This window comes from Dromiciops gliroides, chromosome 1, assembly GCF_019393635.1.
Source record: "Dromiciops gliroides isolate mDroGli1 chromosome 1, mDroGli1.pri, whole genome shotgun sequence".
Taxonomy (NCBI): domain Eukaryota; kingdom Metazoa; phylum Chordata; class Mammalia; order Microbiotheria; family Microbiotheriidae; genus Dromiciops; species Dromiciops gliroides.
Genome location: NC_057861.1, coordinates 706,742,459 through 706,761,190, shown reverse-complemented (window position 1 = coordinate 706,761,190; position 18,732 = coordinate 706,742,459). Strand labels below are relative to the sequence as shown.

At 43.3% G+C, this 18,732-nt stretch overlaps 1 protein-coding gene across 4 annotated transcripts in view; it reads left to right on the top strand.

Annotated features, from left to right (window-relative positions):
- Positions 1-128: 128 nt before the first annotated feature.
- IFT122 (intraflagellar transport 122) overlaps positions 129-18,732 on the top strand; it is a 73,109-nt gene continuing 54,505 nt past the window's right edge. For all 4 annotated transcript variants that reach the window (XR_006354161.1, XM_043978008.1, XM_043978011.1 and 1 more), the window contains exons 1-3: positions 129-265; positions 14,857-14,923; positions 16,936-17,020. Coding sequence is in view for 3 of the 4 variants with exons in the window: in XM_043978008.1 (XP_043833943.1) it covers positions 225-265; positions 14,857-14,923; positions 16,936-17,020 (193 nt within the window). In the remaining variant the exon portion in view is untranslated. The remainder of the gene's footprint in view (positions 266-14,856; positions 14,924-16,935; positions 17,021-18,732) is intronic.

Genomic DNA, 18,732 nt, shown 5'->3' with positions numbered 1-18,732 from the left:
CGCTCCCCCTTATCCCGCAGGCGCATTCGGGACTTCTGCGTTGTCCTAGTCAGCCCGCGGAACACATAGCGCATGTGCGTTGTCCTAGGTAGCCCGTGAAACACACAGCGCATGTGCGTTGCCCAGGGTAGCCCAGGTAGCCAAAGTGGCTTCCAGACGAGCTCCTTAGTTTTGGGAGGGACTCAGAGACCCAGGGTCCGGCTCAGGGCCCGAGGGGAGCGGCCATGAGGGCGGTCCTGACCTGGAGAGATAAAGCGGAGCAGTGGTGAGCCGAGGGGAGGCCCAGAGGGAGGGTGGGAGCCTCAGGAGCCCGAGGCGGTTGAGAGGAACCTCTTTGGTTGCCAAGGACTCCCGGGATTCGGGATGCTGGGGGTGGGGAGGGAGGGGAGAAGGACAGGAGGAGAGGGGGAGGGGCAGAGCCGAGGGCTCCCCAGCTCGACCCTCCTCTCCTACTTGGCCGGTGCTCCCTTCCCCCTCCCCCCCCCCCCCCGGCCTCAATCTCCCTAATGTAAAATGATGGAGATGGACCAGATAACCCCAGGAGACTCATTCAGCCCCATCCCGGCCGTGATCAGGGTCGTCTCCCTCCCTCCTGGGAATCCCTTTTTACCCCCCAGCCCCTAGCATGGTCACCAAGGGCGAGTCACTTAACCTGTTTCCTCATCTGTAAAATGGGGTATGCATATAAAGTGTTTAGTATCTTCTCTAGGGCCGTAGATGGTGGTGCTTAAGGAATATTTCTTGGCTGGTTAAATAGTATTTCCTCTCAATCTGTCTTTTGAAGTATTTTTTGTTTCTTTTTTTGTGAGGCAATGAGGGTTAAGTGACTTGCCCAGGTCACATAGCTAGTATGTATCGTGTCTGAGGTCAAATTTGAACTCAGGTCCTCCCAAATCCAGAGCCAGTGCTTTATACACTGCACCACCTAGCTGCCCCCTCAATCTGTCTTCTTAGAACAGGACATTGCACTTCCCATCGATGGGTCTTTGCAGGGACTTTCCCCCATACCTGGAATGTTTTTCTTCTTGCCTTCATCTCTAGAACAACTTGGTTCCTTCAAGGTCCACCTCAGGCTGTGTCTCTCTCCTAGGAGAAGCCTTTCCTGAGTTCCCCAGTTGTTTGTTTCTATATCCACCCCCCCCCTTCTATTTATTTTGTCTTTTGTATTTACTCTTTGAACCTGTTGTTTCCTCTAGTAGAATGTAAGTTTCTTGAGGACAGGAATGGTTTCATTTTTTGGTTGTTGTATTACAGAAGCCTAGCACAATGCCCCGGGTATAGAGTGTGTGCTTAATAACAACAATTAATTGTTGACTTGAATTTTAAGATTTTATATAAACGTTATTCTCATGTTTGTAAAATACCTCCGGTCAAGACCAGTGCTTTGCACAGTCTCTCAGACATAGTGGGCCTTTAATAAAGGTTGAGTATAGTTGAATTAATTTTCCCTGACATCTCTTTAATGACACTATGAAGAGAACTGGAAGAAGGCATTTATATACCGATTGGGAGGTTTGGAAGCCAAAGTTTTCACAGTATCAAATGCACCTTGACTTAATCACAAAATAAATACCTAAGTGATAAGGATAGTAGAATTTTCCTCTAGTAAAAATATCAATAAAGAGTACTATCCAAAAGTATCCCTTGTGTTGTACCATGGGTAGATCTTGTTCTTCTTCACTTAGATCACATTGTAACAAAGCACAGTTGTAATCAGTTTATCTTAGTTGATTCTCACAGTAGGCAGCCTGCGTAGCATGGTGGATATAGTGCCAGACGAGTTAACTAGCTCTGTGACTCAGGGTGTGTTTCTTCACCTTGCTGACCTTCAGGCAATTCTAAATCTTATTTAATAAGTTACAGAAAGGCAAAATCTACCCCAGTTGATTCTTTGATGAAAACAAGTATTATCCTAATGTTCTAACAGAAGCAACAGAGTCATAGAGGTAAAGTAGCTTCTTTCTTCTTAGTCACACAGCAAGTAACAACCAAGTCATGGCATTGTTGAATTAGAGGCATAAGGGACCTTAGAGATCATCTCTTCTAACTCTCACTTTACAGGTGGGGAAACTGAGGCTCATACGGGTTAAATGATTTTTTTCATGATCATACAAGGAATAAATAATAGTTGGAATACAAACCCAGATCTTGTGATCCCAACTATTGTATTCTTTCCTTTATGCCAAATTAGTTTGCCCTTAGAGATTGCTTTGATTCAAGTCTGTTCATGGCAGTAAGTATTTATTATGGCACCTACTTTGTGCAAGATATTGTGCTAGGTGCTGAGGATACAGAGATAACAAATTTGTTCATCTGCCCTCAAGGATTTTGCTTTCTTCTGGGGGTACAGGTTGTATCCAGATGAATGAATATAAAGTATGCACTAAATATATATAAAGTAAGGATGAAGTGATTCTGGAGTTGAGATGTGCTCTGCTATTCTTCTCTGGAGTGACAGGGGCTCCCACTTGTATCTTAGACCTATGTCACTGGGACCTTTGAATATCCCCCCTCCCCCCCACTGCTCAGTAACAACTGGCACCTGCCTTTCAGTTCAGCTAAAAATTCTGCTTCCTAACTATTCCCTTATTAGGTACCATTTCTTTTATCTAAATTAGACTTCCACTTTCTCTTTAAATATTTTTTCTTCCTTAAAAACACTGCAGGGGCAGCTAGGTGGCGCAGTGGATAGAGTACCAGCCCTGGAGTCAGGAGGACCTGAGTTCAAATCTAGCCTCAGACACTTAACACTTACTGGCTGTGTGACCCTGGGGAAGTCACTTAACCCCAATTGCCTCACTAAAAAACAACAACAACAACCAAAAAAAAAATAAAAACCACTGCTGAGGTTCCTACCTAATTGCAGTTGCCCCTGCAACTGCTAGAATTTATGTATAGTTCTGATTTTTTTTTAGTGCTTCTTAAGATGCACAATGTACATCTTACCTTCCCAATTAAATTCTAAACTTCTTAAAGAGAAGCTCTCCTTTCATTGAGGGAAGCTCTTCTCTCACACCCATTTCTGCAGTGAACAGTCCTATTCCAGACATGTCATCTTGTTGTTTTTCACTGAAAAATTGAGAACATCCTAACTTACTCTCTGAGGCCCAGAGGGGCCTCAGTTTACCCCTTCAGAATGAAGGAGTTGGGTTAGATGATTTCCAGGTCTTTTCCATCCCTGACATTTTGTGACTCTTTTTTGTGATGTACACATGCAGCATACAGCTTGGCCAGGCCATGTCAGGTCCTGAGGGGATGGCAAAGAAGCTACTGGTGGCTGTGCCTGACAGTATTATTTATGGGCGTAGCATTGGAAGAGGGTCTCTTTCCCTCCAAGGGAGTTGGATGGGAAAATGCATTCATTTGGGACTGAAATGGATTCAACTGAAACAATCTACGTGCTTTCAGACATGTGAAACTATGAAATAAATGACTGGAAAACACTGAACTCCCTGTAATTCACAGTATTCTAGCAGATCCAGGGTGAAGCATCTCTCGGGGGTGATGTGAGCCAGGCCTGCCTCAGTCCTGGCTAGAATTCCTGACTGGAGTTGAATCAGACTGCCAAACCTTCTAGCTGTTAATAAAAGCAGGTTTACTTACCCTTAACAGGGAAAGGCTACTCAGCAAAGATACAGCCCTGATTCAGGTCAGTTCAGTCCCTCCAGTCTCTAGAAGAAAATGCTTCTGCACATCAAGTTGTGTTGGGTCTGTCCCTTAACAAACATTAAGTGTCTGCTATATTCCAGGCAATGTACTAAACATTGGGGATACAAAGAAAGGTAAAAGACAGTCCCTGCTCTTAAAGAGTTCACTGTCTAATGGGGAGGCAACATGCAAACACGTACAAATGAGCTATAATACAGGATAACTTGGAGATAATCAATAGGTGGAGGCACTAGAATTAAGGAGGGTCTTGAAAGGCTTCCTATAGAAAGTGCAGTTTTAGCTGGGAAAAGGCCAGGAAGCGGAGATGAGGAGGGAGAGCCTTCTAGGCATGGGGGACAACCAGGGAAAATGCCTGGAGCTGACAGAGAAAGTGTTTTGTTTGAGGAACAGCCAGGAAGCCAGTGTCACTGGGTGGAAGATCCTGTGAGGGGATCGTATGAGGTGTAGGAAGACTAGAAGGGGGGGGGGAGCAGGTGAAGAAGGGCTTTGAGTGCTGGGCAAAGGATTTCTTTCTTTTTTTTTTTGAATAGAATTTTATTTCTCCAAATATATGTAAAAACAAAATTTTAACATCAATTTTTAAAAAACTTTGTGTTCCAACTTCTCCCCCCCTCCATTCGCAGCCCCCCCTCCCCCCCACCCACAAGAACTCAAGCAATTCAAAATAAGTTATACATGAGTAGTCATGGATCCAATATAACCCTGAAGGACTTATGAAGATTGCAGCCCATCTGCAGAGAAAGAACTGATAGTATCTGAAAACAGATGGAAACACATTAAAAAATTTTTTTTCTTTTCCTCTTTGACAATTCCTTAATCTGAAGTTTGGGGTTTTTTGACTGTTTTCTTTCACAACTAGCTAATATAGGCAGAGGATTTCTGATCCCATGAGAGAGAGGGAGTTGCTGGAGTTTACTGAATAGGTCATTCCAGCACTTTGGGAAGATGAATTGGACATCTGAGTGGAGGAAGCAGTGGGGTGGGGAGAGATTTGTAGCAGGCACACCAAGCAGTAGCCTTGGGGAGAGGAGATGAAGGCCTGCGCCATGATGGTGACAGTATCAGAGCAGAGGGACAGATGAGGATGGTGACTGACAGGGCTGGAGGATAGCTAACAACTTTTGGGGGACACCGACTCCTTATTGGGTGGCCTTCTTATGTCTTAGACTACCAGCTAGCTGGGGCAGCTAGGTGGCCGAGTAGACAAAGTGCCAGTCCTGGAGTCAGGAAGACCTGAGTTCAAATTCTGCCTCAGATACTAGCTGTATGACCCTGGGCAAGTCCCTTAACCCTGTTCGCCTCAGTTTCCTTATCTGTAAAATGAGTTGGAGAAGGAAATGGCAAACCACTCCAGTATCTTTGCCAAGAAAAGCCCGAATGGGGGTCACAAAAAGTTGGGTGTGACTAATGAACTAAATGACAACCACAACCTCTACCGCCAGGAAGCCATTAATGGCTTCGGCCTTAGTCTCCTGAATCAGTCCTTTCTCGGGGACAACTTCTCTGACTTTTAGAGAGAAACAAGCTCGGCCTGTGGTTGTGGCCCCAGGCCCTCAAGCGGCAGAAAAAGCACCAACAGCTCAATGGCTCATCCTTCAGAGCGGTCCAGTCTCAGGGAAAGCTTCCCTTCTTCTTGCTTGGGTGGGAGTCAGGGAAGGGCAACCAGCCTGGCCTGCACAGCAGGGGCAGGCAGATTCTGCTCTTCTCCCCTGAGGTAGGGCCATTCCCGGGTGAAGGAACAGGAAGAGAGAAGGCACAAAGTCGTGGAAGCAACAACTGGCCTGATGTGTGCCCCAGTCAAAGTGGGGAGCTTGGGTGAAATCCACCAGAGGGCTTTTGTTAGGGAAACCTGGGAAATACAAGTCCATAGGTCAAGTTTAATAGGACCAAATTAGGGTGGGACTCACAAACCAGGTGGGAGATGGGAGAGCTGAATACACTCCCTCCCACATAGTAGCACTTGATAGATTGTGTTTGCGCATAGCAGCTTCATAGATTGAGCAAGACTCTCTTACCCTTTTACAGATATGGAAACTGAGCTCCATAGAGGTCAAGTGACTTGCTTTGGTTCCATAATTAGTAAGGAGCAGAGCCTGGACTTGAACCCACATCTCCTGACTCCACATCTGGTCCTCTTCCCCACCAATACTCAATTAAAAATAGCAAACGCCTCAGGGTTTCTGCGCAAAAGTATGCCGCAGTTTTCAAGGGTGATTTTTCTTCAGCTTCTCAGGGGACCCGTTAAACTTGCTTCTTGGTGGATGATTGTGCAACAAGATTTACTGGCTTTGCAGGCAAAAAGGGAACAGTTATGAGGTTATATCCCGGCCACAAAAGGAATAGTGACTAAGGAAGGTTTTCTTACTAAGGGTAACAGGAAATTAACCATCAAGTTCATTGCTGAGGAGAGTTAATGTGTTGATCTTACTCTGGAGAATCTCACCCAGCTTTGAAATCTCTGACTCATCTTTGACACATCTTTCAATTTCCAAGTCCCCTTAGTCCTAGCTCCACATTCCTGGTGGGTTCCCTCCTTTACTTGCATTCCCTTCTTCCTATTCCAGGCCCTCATCACCTCTTACCCGGATTATTGTTAAGAACCTCCTCCATGACTTCCCTGCCTCCAGGCTCTTCCCTCTCCCATCCTTTCCTTACCCAGCTGCCAAAATAATGTTAGTTTTTTTTTTCTCAAGATCTCTATATTCAAGCCAAACTGGATTACTTAGGGGCTCCTGACCTCTTGTATCCTGTCTGCTTTTGCACATGCATGTACTTCATTTTCATCTATTACAATCCCTAAGTCTTAGCTCAGGAGCTATTTCCTCCATGAAGTGTTCCCTGATTCTCCCAGATGAAAGTACTTTGTCCCCCCTCAAATCTTCCCCACCACTTTATCTGGATCCTTATTTTGCCCCATCACACTCTCTCTTGTACACACAAGGGAGATCTGTATACACAGTGTCTTTTCCCTGCAAGTAGACCATAAGCAGGGTCTTTCTTATTTATTATCTTTGCACCCCTTGCAGCTAGCGTAGTGTTGCTCATGGGTAGGTGCTTCATAAATATTTGTTGAATTGAGAATCAGGGTTGAGCATTTGTTCTTACGTAGCAGAGGCCAAAAAAACTGGGTTTTAAGAGTTGAGTGTTTTTCTGCTCTGGCCTCACAAGCTACCCCTGATCTTTGGGGAGAGAAAGTGTCAATCACTAGCAATTACTAGTAATTACTAGCCAAAGGAGTCTAAATCAAGAAGCTGGTATTACTTTTGAATGCTACAGCAATTCAGAATGTCTTTAGTTATTCCAAAGAGTTTAGTGGTGGTGCACTGCAGGAGTCTCTGCTACTGATGATGCCGAGGGCTGTAGGTTTCTTGAGTTTAGCAGTTCTGAGCTGCGTGAGGTCTGAAGCCAATTGTGTATTTGCACTAAGACCCGTGCCAATATGGTGAGTATCTGGGAGCTGGGGCTCCGAGGCTGCCCAGGTTAGAAATGGAGCAGGGGATCGGGCCCATGAGTAGCTGTTAGGGCCTGGATGAGAGGCAGAACCAGTCTCAGATTTCCTTTCCAACCCTTGAAAAAGAAAAAAAAAACCACCATGTGACAATTCTTTCTTTCTTTTTTTTTTTGGTGAGGCAGTTGGGGTTAAGTGACTTGCCCAGGGTCACACAGCTAGTGTTAAGTGTCTGAGGCTGGATTTGAACTCAGGTACTCCTGACTCTGGGGCCGGTGCTCTATCCACTGCACCATCTAGCTGCCCCAACAATTATTTCTTAATGAAAACCAAAATATATACAACTTTTAGGAAAAAGGAAAGGAAGAGGCAAACTCATGCCCTTCAAATGATAGGGTGCTGTAGTCTCAAAAGTTTGGAAATTACTGCAGTAACATTGAGCAGATCCCTTGATCTTTGCAGGGTTAGTGGAAGGAATGTTGATTTTGCCTGGTGTGGTGATATACGCCTGTCATCCCAGCTACCAGGGAGGCTGAGGCTGGTGGACCTCCTGAGCTCAGGAGTTCTGAGCTGTAGTGACTTTGCCAAACGGGTGTCAGCACTAAGTCAGCATCAGAGCAGTGAGCTCCTAGGAGCCCTGAGCTGTCCCAGGTTGGAAGCAGCAGGTCAAAGCCCCCGGACCAGTGAAAAGTGAGATTAAGTCCTGTGAATAGCCCACCTGAGGCAGGATAGACCCAGACACTTTAACAATGATTTCATTTGTCTGTTTTGATGGCTACTAAATTCTTGGTAGCCAGGTTTTTTTGCAAGACTATCAGGACCTCATTTTCTTCATCCAGACAAAGTAGAGGGTTCGCATTGCTGCTGTAGAAGAGGATTCTTCTAGAGATTGCGACCCTCTCTGGATGTGTCTGTGTTCATTAGCACTAGTTCAGCATGCTGTAGTTGCAGTTGTTTTTAAAATACCACACGATGTAGTGTTTTATCTTCTCATTTCATCTTGAACTCTGGGATTGGTAGCGTCACTAGTATAATCCACATTTTAATGATAAGAAAACTGGGATTCAGAGGGGTCGTGTTAGTTGGGTAGTCACAGCAGCTTGCCAGTGGTTTCCAAAACTGATTGATGTCCCACCTTATGGCCATGGGTCATCATAGTGCGACCTCACTGGGGCTTCAGAGGCTCTACTGAGGACAGGGGGGTATTCTCAGGAAAAGAATTGCTCCTCCAGCCTCGGCCTAGCACGGAACAGCAGAGAACAGCTTCTTCGGGAGGGAGGTGAAATCCTGGCCAAAGGAGGCCAGCTCTAAGACAAGCTCTGGTAGCCAGGATTCACCAACTACCAAATCCAGCAAATACCTATTAAACAGAGCGTCTTTTTTATTTACGTTCGGGGCTAGATGCTGGGCATTCTGAATGCCAGCCCTTGAGGCGCATGCATTAGGACTCACTAGCTGGGCAGAGGTGGCTATTACTGTCATCTTCCTTAATGGCCTGGCCTCCGGAGGGAGGGAAAGAAGGAGCCTAAGTGCTAAAGGAAATTGCTTCTATTAATCATGATGTAGCAAGTCCATCAATTTAAAAAATAGCAATTTTCATTCCCTGTGAGGCCATGTGGCTGATCATGGAGCTTCACTGATGTCTCTTTTAGGTTCGGCAAGAAGAGGTTGTTAGTGCCCATAAGGATCAGTAAGAGCCACGTTTTTCATTTTTATTTGTGGAAGAATTTTCCCAACACTTAATCCTAGAGATACCCAAATCCCTTCTTCTCCTTAAGTCCATCATGACTCCCTCTTTTTCTTTCTTTCTTTTCGTTTTTTTTCTGAGGCAATTGGGCAATTAAGTGACTTGCCCAGGGTCACACAGCTAGTAAGTGTCAAATATCTGAGGCTGGATTTGAACTCAGGTCCTCTTGACTCCTGGGCCAGTGCTTTATCTGCTGGGCCACCTAGCTCCCCCTCAGGTTTTTATTTTTAATAGCATGTAACTCCCACAGTCTTTTTCACTCTGCTAACCCAAACACCTCTGCATCAAGTATAAGCATTTATACTGACATGTTCCATATGCATCTCAGTTCCCAACATGTCCAAGGTGGAACTCATTTTTTCATCCCAAAGGTATCCATCCCTCTTTCAAACTCTCATGGGGATTGTTTCATTGATTGCAGTTGTATCCTCAGTGTTTAGCACGATACCTGGCATATAGTGGGTACTGAATAAGTGCTTACTGATTGATGTCTGTTAAGGGTACCATCATCCTTCCAGTCATCTTTAACTCTTCCCTCTTTCTCACTTCCCATATCCAGTCAGCAGACAAGTCTTGCTGATTCCTCCTCTGTCTTATGCCTATCCTGTATCTAATCACATTTTTTTGGAGGGGGGGCAATGAGGGTTAAGTGACTTGCCCAGGGTCACACAGCTACTAAGTGTCAAGTGTCTGAGGCCGGATTTGAACTCAGGTCCTCCTGAATCCAGGGCCAGCGCTTTATCCACTGCGCCACCTAGCTGCCCTCTCCTGTCTCTAATCTATTTTCTGTCTAACTAACAAACTAACATTCCTGAAACAGATCTGACCCTGTTACTTCCTTATTTTAAAATCCTCAGTAGTTTTCAATTGCTTCTAATATGTGATACAAACAGCCTGTTTCTCACCTACCTTTCTAGCCCTACTTCATGTTGTTGCCCTTTGCCTACTCCTCTTTCCAGGCAAACTGGTTTTCTAAACTGTTCACTGTACATGATATTACATTTCCTGCCTCTTTCTTTTTTGTAAAGTAATAAACATTTTAATTTATTTTAGTTTTGAGTTCCAATTTTTATCTCTCCTTCCCTCCCTGAGGCAGCAATCAGATATGGGTTATACATGTATGATTATGTTAAACATGACCATATTAGTCATTTTATACAAGAAAACTTGGAAAAAGAAAAAAAATGAAAGAAAGTGAAAAATAACATGCTTCAGTCTGTGTTCTGTCATATAATATCCCTTCTTTCTTTCTTTGAAGGTGGATAGTATGTTTCATCAGTAGTCCTTTGGGATTGTCTTGGATCACTCTATTGTTGAGAATAGTCATCATTCACAGTCCTTTGTCAAATAATATTGCTGTCTCTGTGCACAATGTTCTCTTGGTTCTGTTCACTTCACTATACATCAGTTCATACAAGTCTTTCCAGGCCTTTCTGAAATCATCTTGCTTGTCATTTCTTATAGCACAATAATATTCCATCACCATCATATACCAAAACTTGTTTAGCCATTCCCCAGTTGATGGGCATTCCTTTGATTTCCAATTCTTAGCCACCACAAAAAAAGCTGCTATAAATATTTTTGTACAAATAGGTCTTTTTCTCTTTTTGGGGATATCTTTGTTATTGCTGGATCAAAGGGTATGCACAGTTCCATAGACCTTTGGGCATAGTTCCAAATTGCTCTCCAGAATGACTGGATCTTTTCACAACTCCACCAATAGTGGATTAGCATCCCAGCTTTCCCACATTCCCTACCACATCCAATATTTGTCGTTTTTGTTATATTTGCCACTCTGATAGGTGTGAGGTGATACCTCAGAGATGTTTTAATTTTCCTGCCTCTCTTCTTATAGATGCTCTGACTTTGCCCCAGTGCACTCCTCAAATAGAAATTTTCCTTGCAAAATATTAATGTCATCAAGCAAAGCAAATCAACACAGTATGGACCCCGTTTGAAAATGTATGGCTCGTTCAACATCCATAGTCTTTCTGCCAAGAAGCATGCTGCATGGAGTCCTCTGAACTTGGCTATTAGTTGCCACATTGAGGAGTGTTCTGAAGTGTTGTTTTCCTTTACATTGTTGTGGTCATTGTGTAAATGATTCTCTTGGTTATCTTTACTTTGTTCTATTCTTGGTTCATACTAGTTTCTCCAAATTTCTCTAAATTCTTTATACTTGACATTTCTTATGGTGCAGTAATGTTCTGTTATATTCATATTTCACAGTTTGGCCACTTTCTCATTGTTGAGTTCCTATTTTCCTTATGGTTCTTTGCTACTACAAAAAGTGCTGCTGTATGTATTTTTGTATATATGAAATCTTTCCTTACTCGTCCTCCTTAGGGATATAGTGTATGCCTAAATGTCATATCACTGGCTGGTTCAGAGGGTCACAGTTTAGTGACTTTTTTTTTTTTTTGGCGGGGCAGTGAGAGTTAAATGATTTGCCCAGGGTCACACAGCTAGTAAGTGTCAAGTGTCTGAGGCCAGATTTGAACTCAGGTCCTCCTGAATCCAGGGCTGGTGTGCTATCCACTGCGCCACCTAGCTGCCCCTAGTTTAGTGACTTCAAAGCATAATTTCAAATTGTTTTCCCAAGTCGATTGGAACAATTTACAACTGCACCAACAGTGAATTGGTGTGCCTTTCTTCATAGTCCCTCTATCATCTATGTATCTATCTTTATCTATCATCTGTCTATCTGTCTAACTATCTGTCTGTGTTTCCATCTAGCATCTGTCTTATTCCTTGCAATTATCTGTGGCCTTGAGATTGTATGCTGTGCCAATGAGAGGCCCTCTGGAGGCAGGAGATCAGGGCTTGTTCCCTCACTATGCTTCTTCACATCTGTACAACCTTGGGAGCGTCACTTCACACATGTACAATGAGGGGTTGGATTAGGTCCTTCCCAATTTTAAATCCTATAACTGTATTCTTATCTGCATAGATCCTGTTACCTTGACTCAGAGAGGACTCTTTAATCTGATGGATCCGGCAGAGGGCTCTTAACCCTTTTTGGGTCATGGACCCCTTGGGTAGCCTGGAGAAACCTGTGGACCCCTTCTCAGAATCATGTTTTTAAAGCTTAAAAAAAAGTACCAATTATATTGAATTATAGTTATCATTTTTTTTAAGTTCACTGACCGTAGGTTAAGAACTCTTGTTTTAGATAATGGAAAATTGATAATAATTAAGCATAAGTACTCTTGGAAGGGTACTTTGTGCTCCCTGGAAGAAGAAAGACACCATATAATGTCATATATTGAATTTCCATAAAATTCTACCCAACTTACCCTCCGTAGTCCCCTTGGCAGTATCATCATATGTGTTCCCTCCCCTATGTGTGAGTGAGCTCTAGAACTATCCTGGGCTCCCTTTCCTTTTTCTGTGCCCACTTCTGGTGAGCTCATTAGTTCTGGTTGGTTCAGTTGTCACCTCTATGTAGATGACTTCTGCACATCTGAATGTATGCTGGACATCTGTTACCCAATAAGCATCTTCAATTCAGTATTTCTAAGTCAGCGTTTATCCTCTTTTCTCATTATTCCTGTTGCACATCCTTAGTCTCTTTTTCAGTCCAGGGCACCATCATTCTTCTAATAATGAAAGCTTGTAACTCTCGGAGATATCCTCGATACTTCAATGTCGCTTTACCCCTCATAGCCAATTGGCTGCTAAATCTTGTTGGTTCCACATCCTCAGTGTCTCCCATATCTGTCTGCTTCTCTCTGTTCACACCATAGCCATTCTCATACAGACCCTTATCACTTCTTGACTACATGATCGAAGTGACCTCTAAATCATCTCCCTGCATTCAGTTTCTCTGCTTCTCAGCCTGTCCTCCAGACATCTGCCAAACCCACATTCTGGAAGCTTAGCTCTGACTATATAACCCTTCTGAATAAAGGAGCTTACATGTTCTCCATCGTCTATAGGGTAAAATGCAAACCTCTCTCACTGGTGTTTAAGCCTGTCACGGGGTGGCTCCAGCTGATCCTTCCAGACTGATTGCATGTTAATCCCTTTCACCTGCCCTTCATTCCAGCCAAACTGGGCCTCTTGGTTTTCTTTGGACCTCATAGTCTCTCTCCCAGCTCTCTGACTTTACGTAGGCTATGTCTCACCTTCATCTTTTCAAACTCCTGTCTCCCTTCAAGGCTTAACTCAAATGCATTCTCTTGCAAGATGCTTTTCTCCAGTTGTTAGTGTTTTTCCCTTGTATTTATTTGATATATTTCCTGTATTTACTTCTCTGTGAACAGTATATATAGCGGGTAGTCTCCAGTTATACGACTACTAGGCTTGTACCCAAGAGAAATTAAAGAAAGAGGGAAAGGATCTATGTGTACAAAAATATTTGTAACTGCTCTTTTTGTGGTAGTCAAAGATTGGAAACTTGGAGGGTATCCTCCTTTTGGGCCATGGCTAAACAGATTATTGCATAGTATACTGTAATGAAATATTACTGTGCCGTGAGGAATGATGAAGTGGACAGTTTCAGAGTAAATTGGAAAAACATACATGAACGGATGCAGAGTGAGCAGAATGAGAAGAATTTATACAGCAATTATACAACTTTGAGGGACTTTAGAACTCTGAGGCACAAAATGATCAAGCAGGAGTACAGGAGAATGAAGATGGAACATATCCTTTACCTCTTGGGAGGGAGGGAAGGAGAGACAGAGACAGAAAGAGAGAGAGGGAGGAGGGGGGAGAGAGGGAGGGAGGGAGAGGGGTATGATGAAGATGTAGAAAGACATGCAATTCAGATATGGCTAATGTGTGCATTTGTTTTGTTGGACTCAACAGCTAAGTATTTCGGGTTTGCTTTAATCTTTTAAAAAATTTGTTTAATGGAGAAGCCAAATACAATTGCATAAATACTAAGATTAATAAAAATGCTTGTTTTTAAATGCTTGTTAATCGAAAATAAAACTTTAAAAATTGGACAAAATTGATATTAAGCATACAGAATACTTCAAGTATTAGGTTGCTTGTACTATTATCAGCCACAACTGTATTTGAGGATTATATGTCATGAAGGATTCAGTTGTGGATATTCTGGGGTTTTGTATTATGTGTCTAAAAATTTATTAGTTAAAAAAAGTAGTTAGCATAAGATGAGAGAAGAGAGAATGAACAGACCAGCACTTTTACTACTTGATAAAAACTAGTAACATAGGGCCACTTAATCATATAAATGCTTTTCTCATTTAGTAGAAACATTGTAAAAAGCTATGTAGAATGAGTAGATTTTATATAGCTAAAGAAAGTTGCCCAAGGTCCATATTTTAAATATTGTTGTATCCTAGTGCCTTCTTTCTGATAGGTTCTCAAACGTATTTGTTGTTGATGCTACTAATAAAATGTGCAAAGGAAAGTTGAGCTTTTTGTCAATAGGAGCATGCATTTAAAAATAGCAACAATAATAATAATGGTGCTAGTAGTAATGGGGATCTGTCATACTTTGATATTGTATATTTCTACATATTTGACATCTTATGAGATTTCTATCCTAATAATAAATTATATACATATATATATATATCTTATGGTGCTAGTATTGCTATGGGTTATTACTATATTCACCTAAACTCTGAAAACAATAATTTTAATAATAGTGACAACCAACACTGCAGAACAGTTCACTTTTACCAGCCCATGCAGACCTTCAACAGCTAATTCTTCCATACTTTCCAAACTGTATTACATAAATACTGAAATAAATAGCTAGTGTCCTTGATTACCATAAGTTGTCCCTGGGCAAGTAGAACTCTGGATACACAGCAGACTGCAGAATGGGTAGTGATGAAGTGGGCTGTGAAAGGGTAGTGGTTGACTGGAATTTGAAACCAAATATAGTTCTTACTGTACTTTTTCCTTGAGGTGTAGGCAGCATTTGATAATGGAATTGAAATCTATTTCCTGACCATTGGCAGACCTCACCATTTGGGTTCATAATCTTCCTTTTGTCTTGTCTCCTGTTTAGTATATATGACCTTGCATTTAAGCCCGACGGAACTCAGCTGATTTTGGCTGCAGGAAACAGATTACTGGTAGGATTTATTCGGCATTTCCTTTTATAAAGTGCTTTTTCTTTCCTTCTCCTAAGTGCTCCTAAAATGTGACCTTTTTTGAGATAAAAAGGATAGGGTGGAAAAATCAATCATTACTTTTTAATGGGGATGGAAATGGACTATTTAAAACAGGGAGGCAGAGAATCAAATAGGATTCTGTGAAATAATATTTTCATGTCACTCATTAATCTTTCTCTTTCTGCTCTGAGATAACCAGGCTTAAGTAGAAAATAGCTAATCAAGATTGCATGAGCAGAAGTTGGCGGCAGCTGATGTTTTCTTTTTTTCTGGGAGGAATTAAAGAAAGAGGGCAGGAAGGGGCTCTGAGAGTATATGCCGTCAGTCAATGTGACAGCTCTCGGCCATAACTGTCTCCAGCTATTCTAGGAGAATCAGTATTTCTTCAGTTTTTCAATGCATTTTGAAGATCATACACTTCTTCTGGAGTAAAATTCATTTTTGGAGAGTTCTTTATGTTGAACCTAAAACTTTTATATGACTCTTCACCCCCCCACTCCCCACCCCCCACCCCCACTTAAAAAAAAGTTCATCTATTTCCTCTTGTTCGGCTCTTCCTGGAAGTTAAATTAAGTGCTCCCTTTATTTCCTTCCCCAGGCCAAACAATCCAAGCTCTTTTTATGTGTCATTTTTTTCATTGATTTTTTTTTTTACATCACCTCCATTTCCTCTTGTCTTTCTGCCCTCTCTGCCTCCCAGAGAGCCACCCCTTACACAAAGAATGAAAAGAAGGGGAAAAAAAAAAGATCCCAGGAAACCAAATGACATTTGCAGAGTCTGACGCTATCCTTTGGTGTTAACTAATTTAAGGTCCTCTGGAGCTCTCTCACACTTTTTTGTTGTTTTTATTTTCCGGGGGTCAGTGTCCCTCCCAAACTGACCTTTCTGTGGTCATTTAGTTCATTTCAATAAACATGAATTAAGCTCCCCTCTCTGTCCTGGGGCGGGAAGGGACTGTCCTCGGGAAGCTGTGATTGGGCCGTGATCATCATGAAATCAGAGACGCCTAAACTGTCAAAGTAAAATGAAATTGTCATACAGACCTTGAGAAACAGGAAGTTTGGAATCACCCTGAGCCTACAAAACTTCTCTGCCTCCTTTCCTCCTGCCCTGACCCATTTTATAGATGCTGTATGTTGCCCATGGCAAATAGAAAGCAGCATGCTAATAAGGGGTGACTGGTGCAGAAAGAGAATGGCACTGGGCATCATCAGTCCAGTTTTCGAATCCCCCCCCCACTCCTTTCTGTGTGCCCTTGGTTAAATCCCTGAATCTCTGAGCCTTGGTGCCTCATCCAAAAAAGTGGGCAGAAGATACCTGACTGCTTCTCTCATCATGTTTATGAGGGTTAGCATATGAGAGCATCTCTATGGAAGCAGTTTAGAAGCTGTGAATGAGATTTACAAGTTGTTATTCTCATGCCCTGCAGTGTCATTTCTCATTTTCCATCTGAGGGGAGCAGTAGAGTTTTTGTTGAATAGCTAGCCCAGGTTTAAAAGGCCGAGTGGTGCACCGGCAGCGGTCTGGGCTGCCTCTCACCCGGACGCTTACTGGGGCTTTGGCCCAGGATGAGTCACTTAAGCTTTCTCCCCCTCCGTTTCCTCGGGAGGAGAGGACCTCCAGTGCCTCTGGCACAGAGTCCTTGTGAGGCTTCAGGGTTTCTCTGGCCAGTGTCGTTGCTTAGATCAGCAGAGTTTGGAGAACCCACCTCCCCTCTGTTTGCTGGCGACCTTCATCAGCTCCCTCTCATGCATCGCCTGTAGAAAAGACCCTAGCGTTAGGAATGCCCTCTGGCCACTGCAGCACTTCAGGACTCCTGCTGGCACAGCTCGAGGAGCTGCTTCTCTGTTAGACTGGGGGCTCCTGGAAGGCAGCATCTGCCACCCAAGGGTCCCTAAGAAGTGTTTGTTGCTGCTGCTCATGGAGCCCTTCATTTTCCGAGCACCTAACTTGTCTTCTTTCTCTTCTCTAGGTTTATGACACTTCTGATGGGACCTTAATTCAGCCGCTGAAAGGGCACAAAGACACTGTGTATTGTGTGGCCTACGCTAAGGATGGTAAGGGGCCCTTATGGTTTACTAGCCCCCTGCCGGCTCCCTGTGACTGCTGGCTTCAGAGATACTTCTGGACACCCTCAGAATTTAGTGAAATTGGCGTTTTAGGAAAAATAGAGCCATTATCACCCAGTGATCTGGTGCACTTCTTGTACTTCTTTGGATCGGTAGAGCCTTCGGTTTTGGATAACAGTTCCGTGATTTTGCACCATTGCCCCTTTCAGGCATTTTGAAGTGGGATTCCTCTGTGTCCTTGGCTCAGCCTAGTTCTCTTCCTGACTTCATTTCTAAAAGTGCTGTTTCTGCTTCCTTCTCAAGCCCATCCAGAATGAAGTTATCAGGAGTTCTGCTCCTTCACAGGTCTGATCCAAATCTCCTTGACCACTTCTTATCCTCTTCCACCTTCCTCAGTAATGTTTTGAAGGCTTCCCCAAGTTACCCCACCTGGCTAGTTGGTAAGAGTGAGTATTGGCAGACAGAGATGACTCCTGGGCACCCTTGGCTTCCCTAGAGTCTTGACTTTGGAAATGGTGAGAATTAGCATCATTTCTAAAAAATGGGCAATGGATTTTTAGGTCAGGTTGGGGCTGGTGGAATGGCCCAGGATCTTTTCATTTCTTTTATTTCTTCTAGTGTGATATTGAACTTGTCCTTTGTTCCACCTTCACAAATACAGCTCATTCAGAACTCAGTCCCATGGGGCAAGCCAGCCCTTTCCTGGCTTTTAAGTTTGAGTGGTTTCCATTTTTTGTGATAGAAAGAAAGTGCTGCCATATTTGTGATCTCTCCTCACTCTCCCCCGGAAGAATAAGCATGGGCTCCTGAGTTGTCTGCAAGCTTTGACCTCATTTGTTTCTTACCGTGGACCAATTCTCCAATCTACTTTCCCAGGTCCACTTTCATACTGAAGTTACTCAGTGTCAGTGTATCTCTTGACTTGGTTTAAAAGATCATGAAGAGCTCTGCTCCCCCCCCCCCCAGCCATATGCCTAGTTCAATCCAAGCCAATTCAGCAATTGATCATTAAGAGCCTACCGTGGGCAGAGTATTAAGATGCTGGGCAGAGAACCCCATGCCAGGTGCAGGAGATAGACAGAAGTGAAAACAATTCCTGTTTTGAGGGGCTAGGGGGCGCAATAGCATACAGAGTCCTGGAGTCAGTAAAACCTGAGTTCAAATCCAGCCTCGGGCACTCATTAGCAGTGTGACCCAGGCAGGTCATTTAGCCTCTGTCTGCCTCAGTGTCAGTATCTTTAAAGTGGGGATAATATTAATGCCTATCATTATTATCATCTGTAAAAGGGGGATAATCACAGCACTAGGATCCACTGAGATAATAATTGTAAAGCACTTAGCTCAGTGCCTGGCAGACAGTAAGTGCTTTATTTTATTTTATTTACTATTTTTTTTGAGGGGCATTGAGGGTTAAGTGACTTGCCCAGGGTCACACAACTAGTGTCAAGTGTCTGAGGCTGGATTTGAACTCAGGTCCTTCTGAATCCAAGGCTGGTGCTCTATCTACTGCACCACCTAGCTGCCCCCCAGTAGGTGCTTTATAAATAGACATTAGCTCTCCCTGTTACCGAGGAGCCCACCTCTGGAGGCATAGACAACTGAACAGAACAAGATTGAGGGAGAGAGGGCAGACCATGAGGTGAATCTGGAAAGGCCTGCCAAGATGCTGGATTTTCTCTGTGGCTTTTAGCTGACACTCA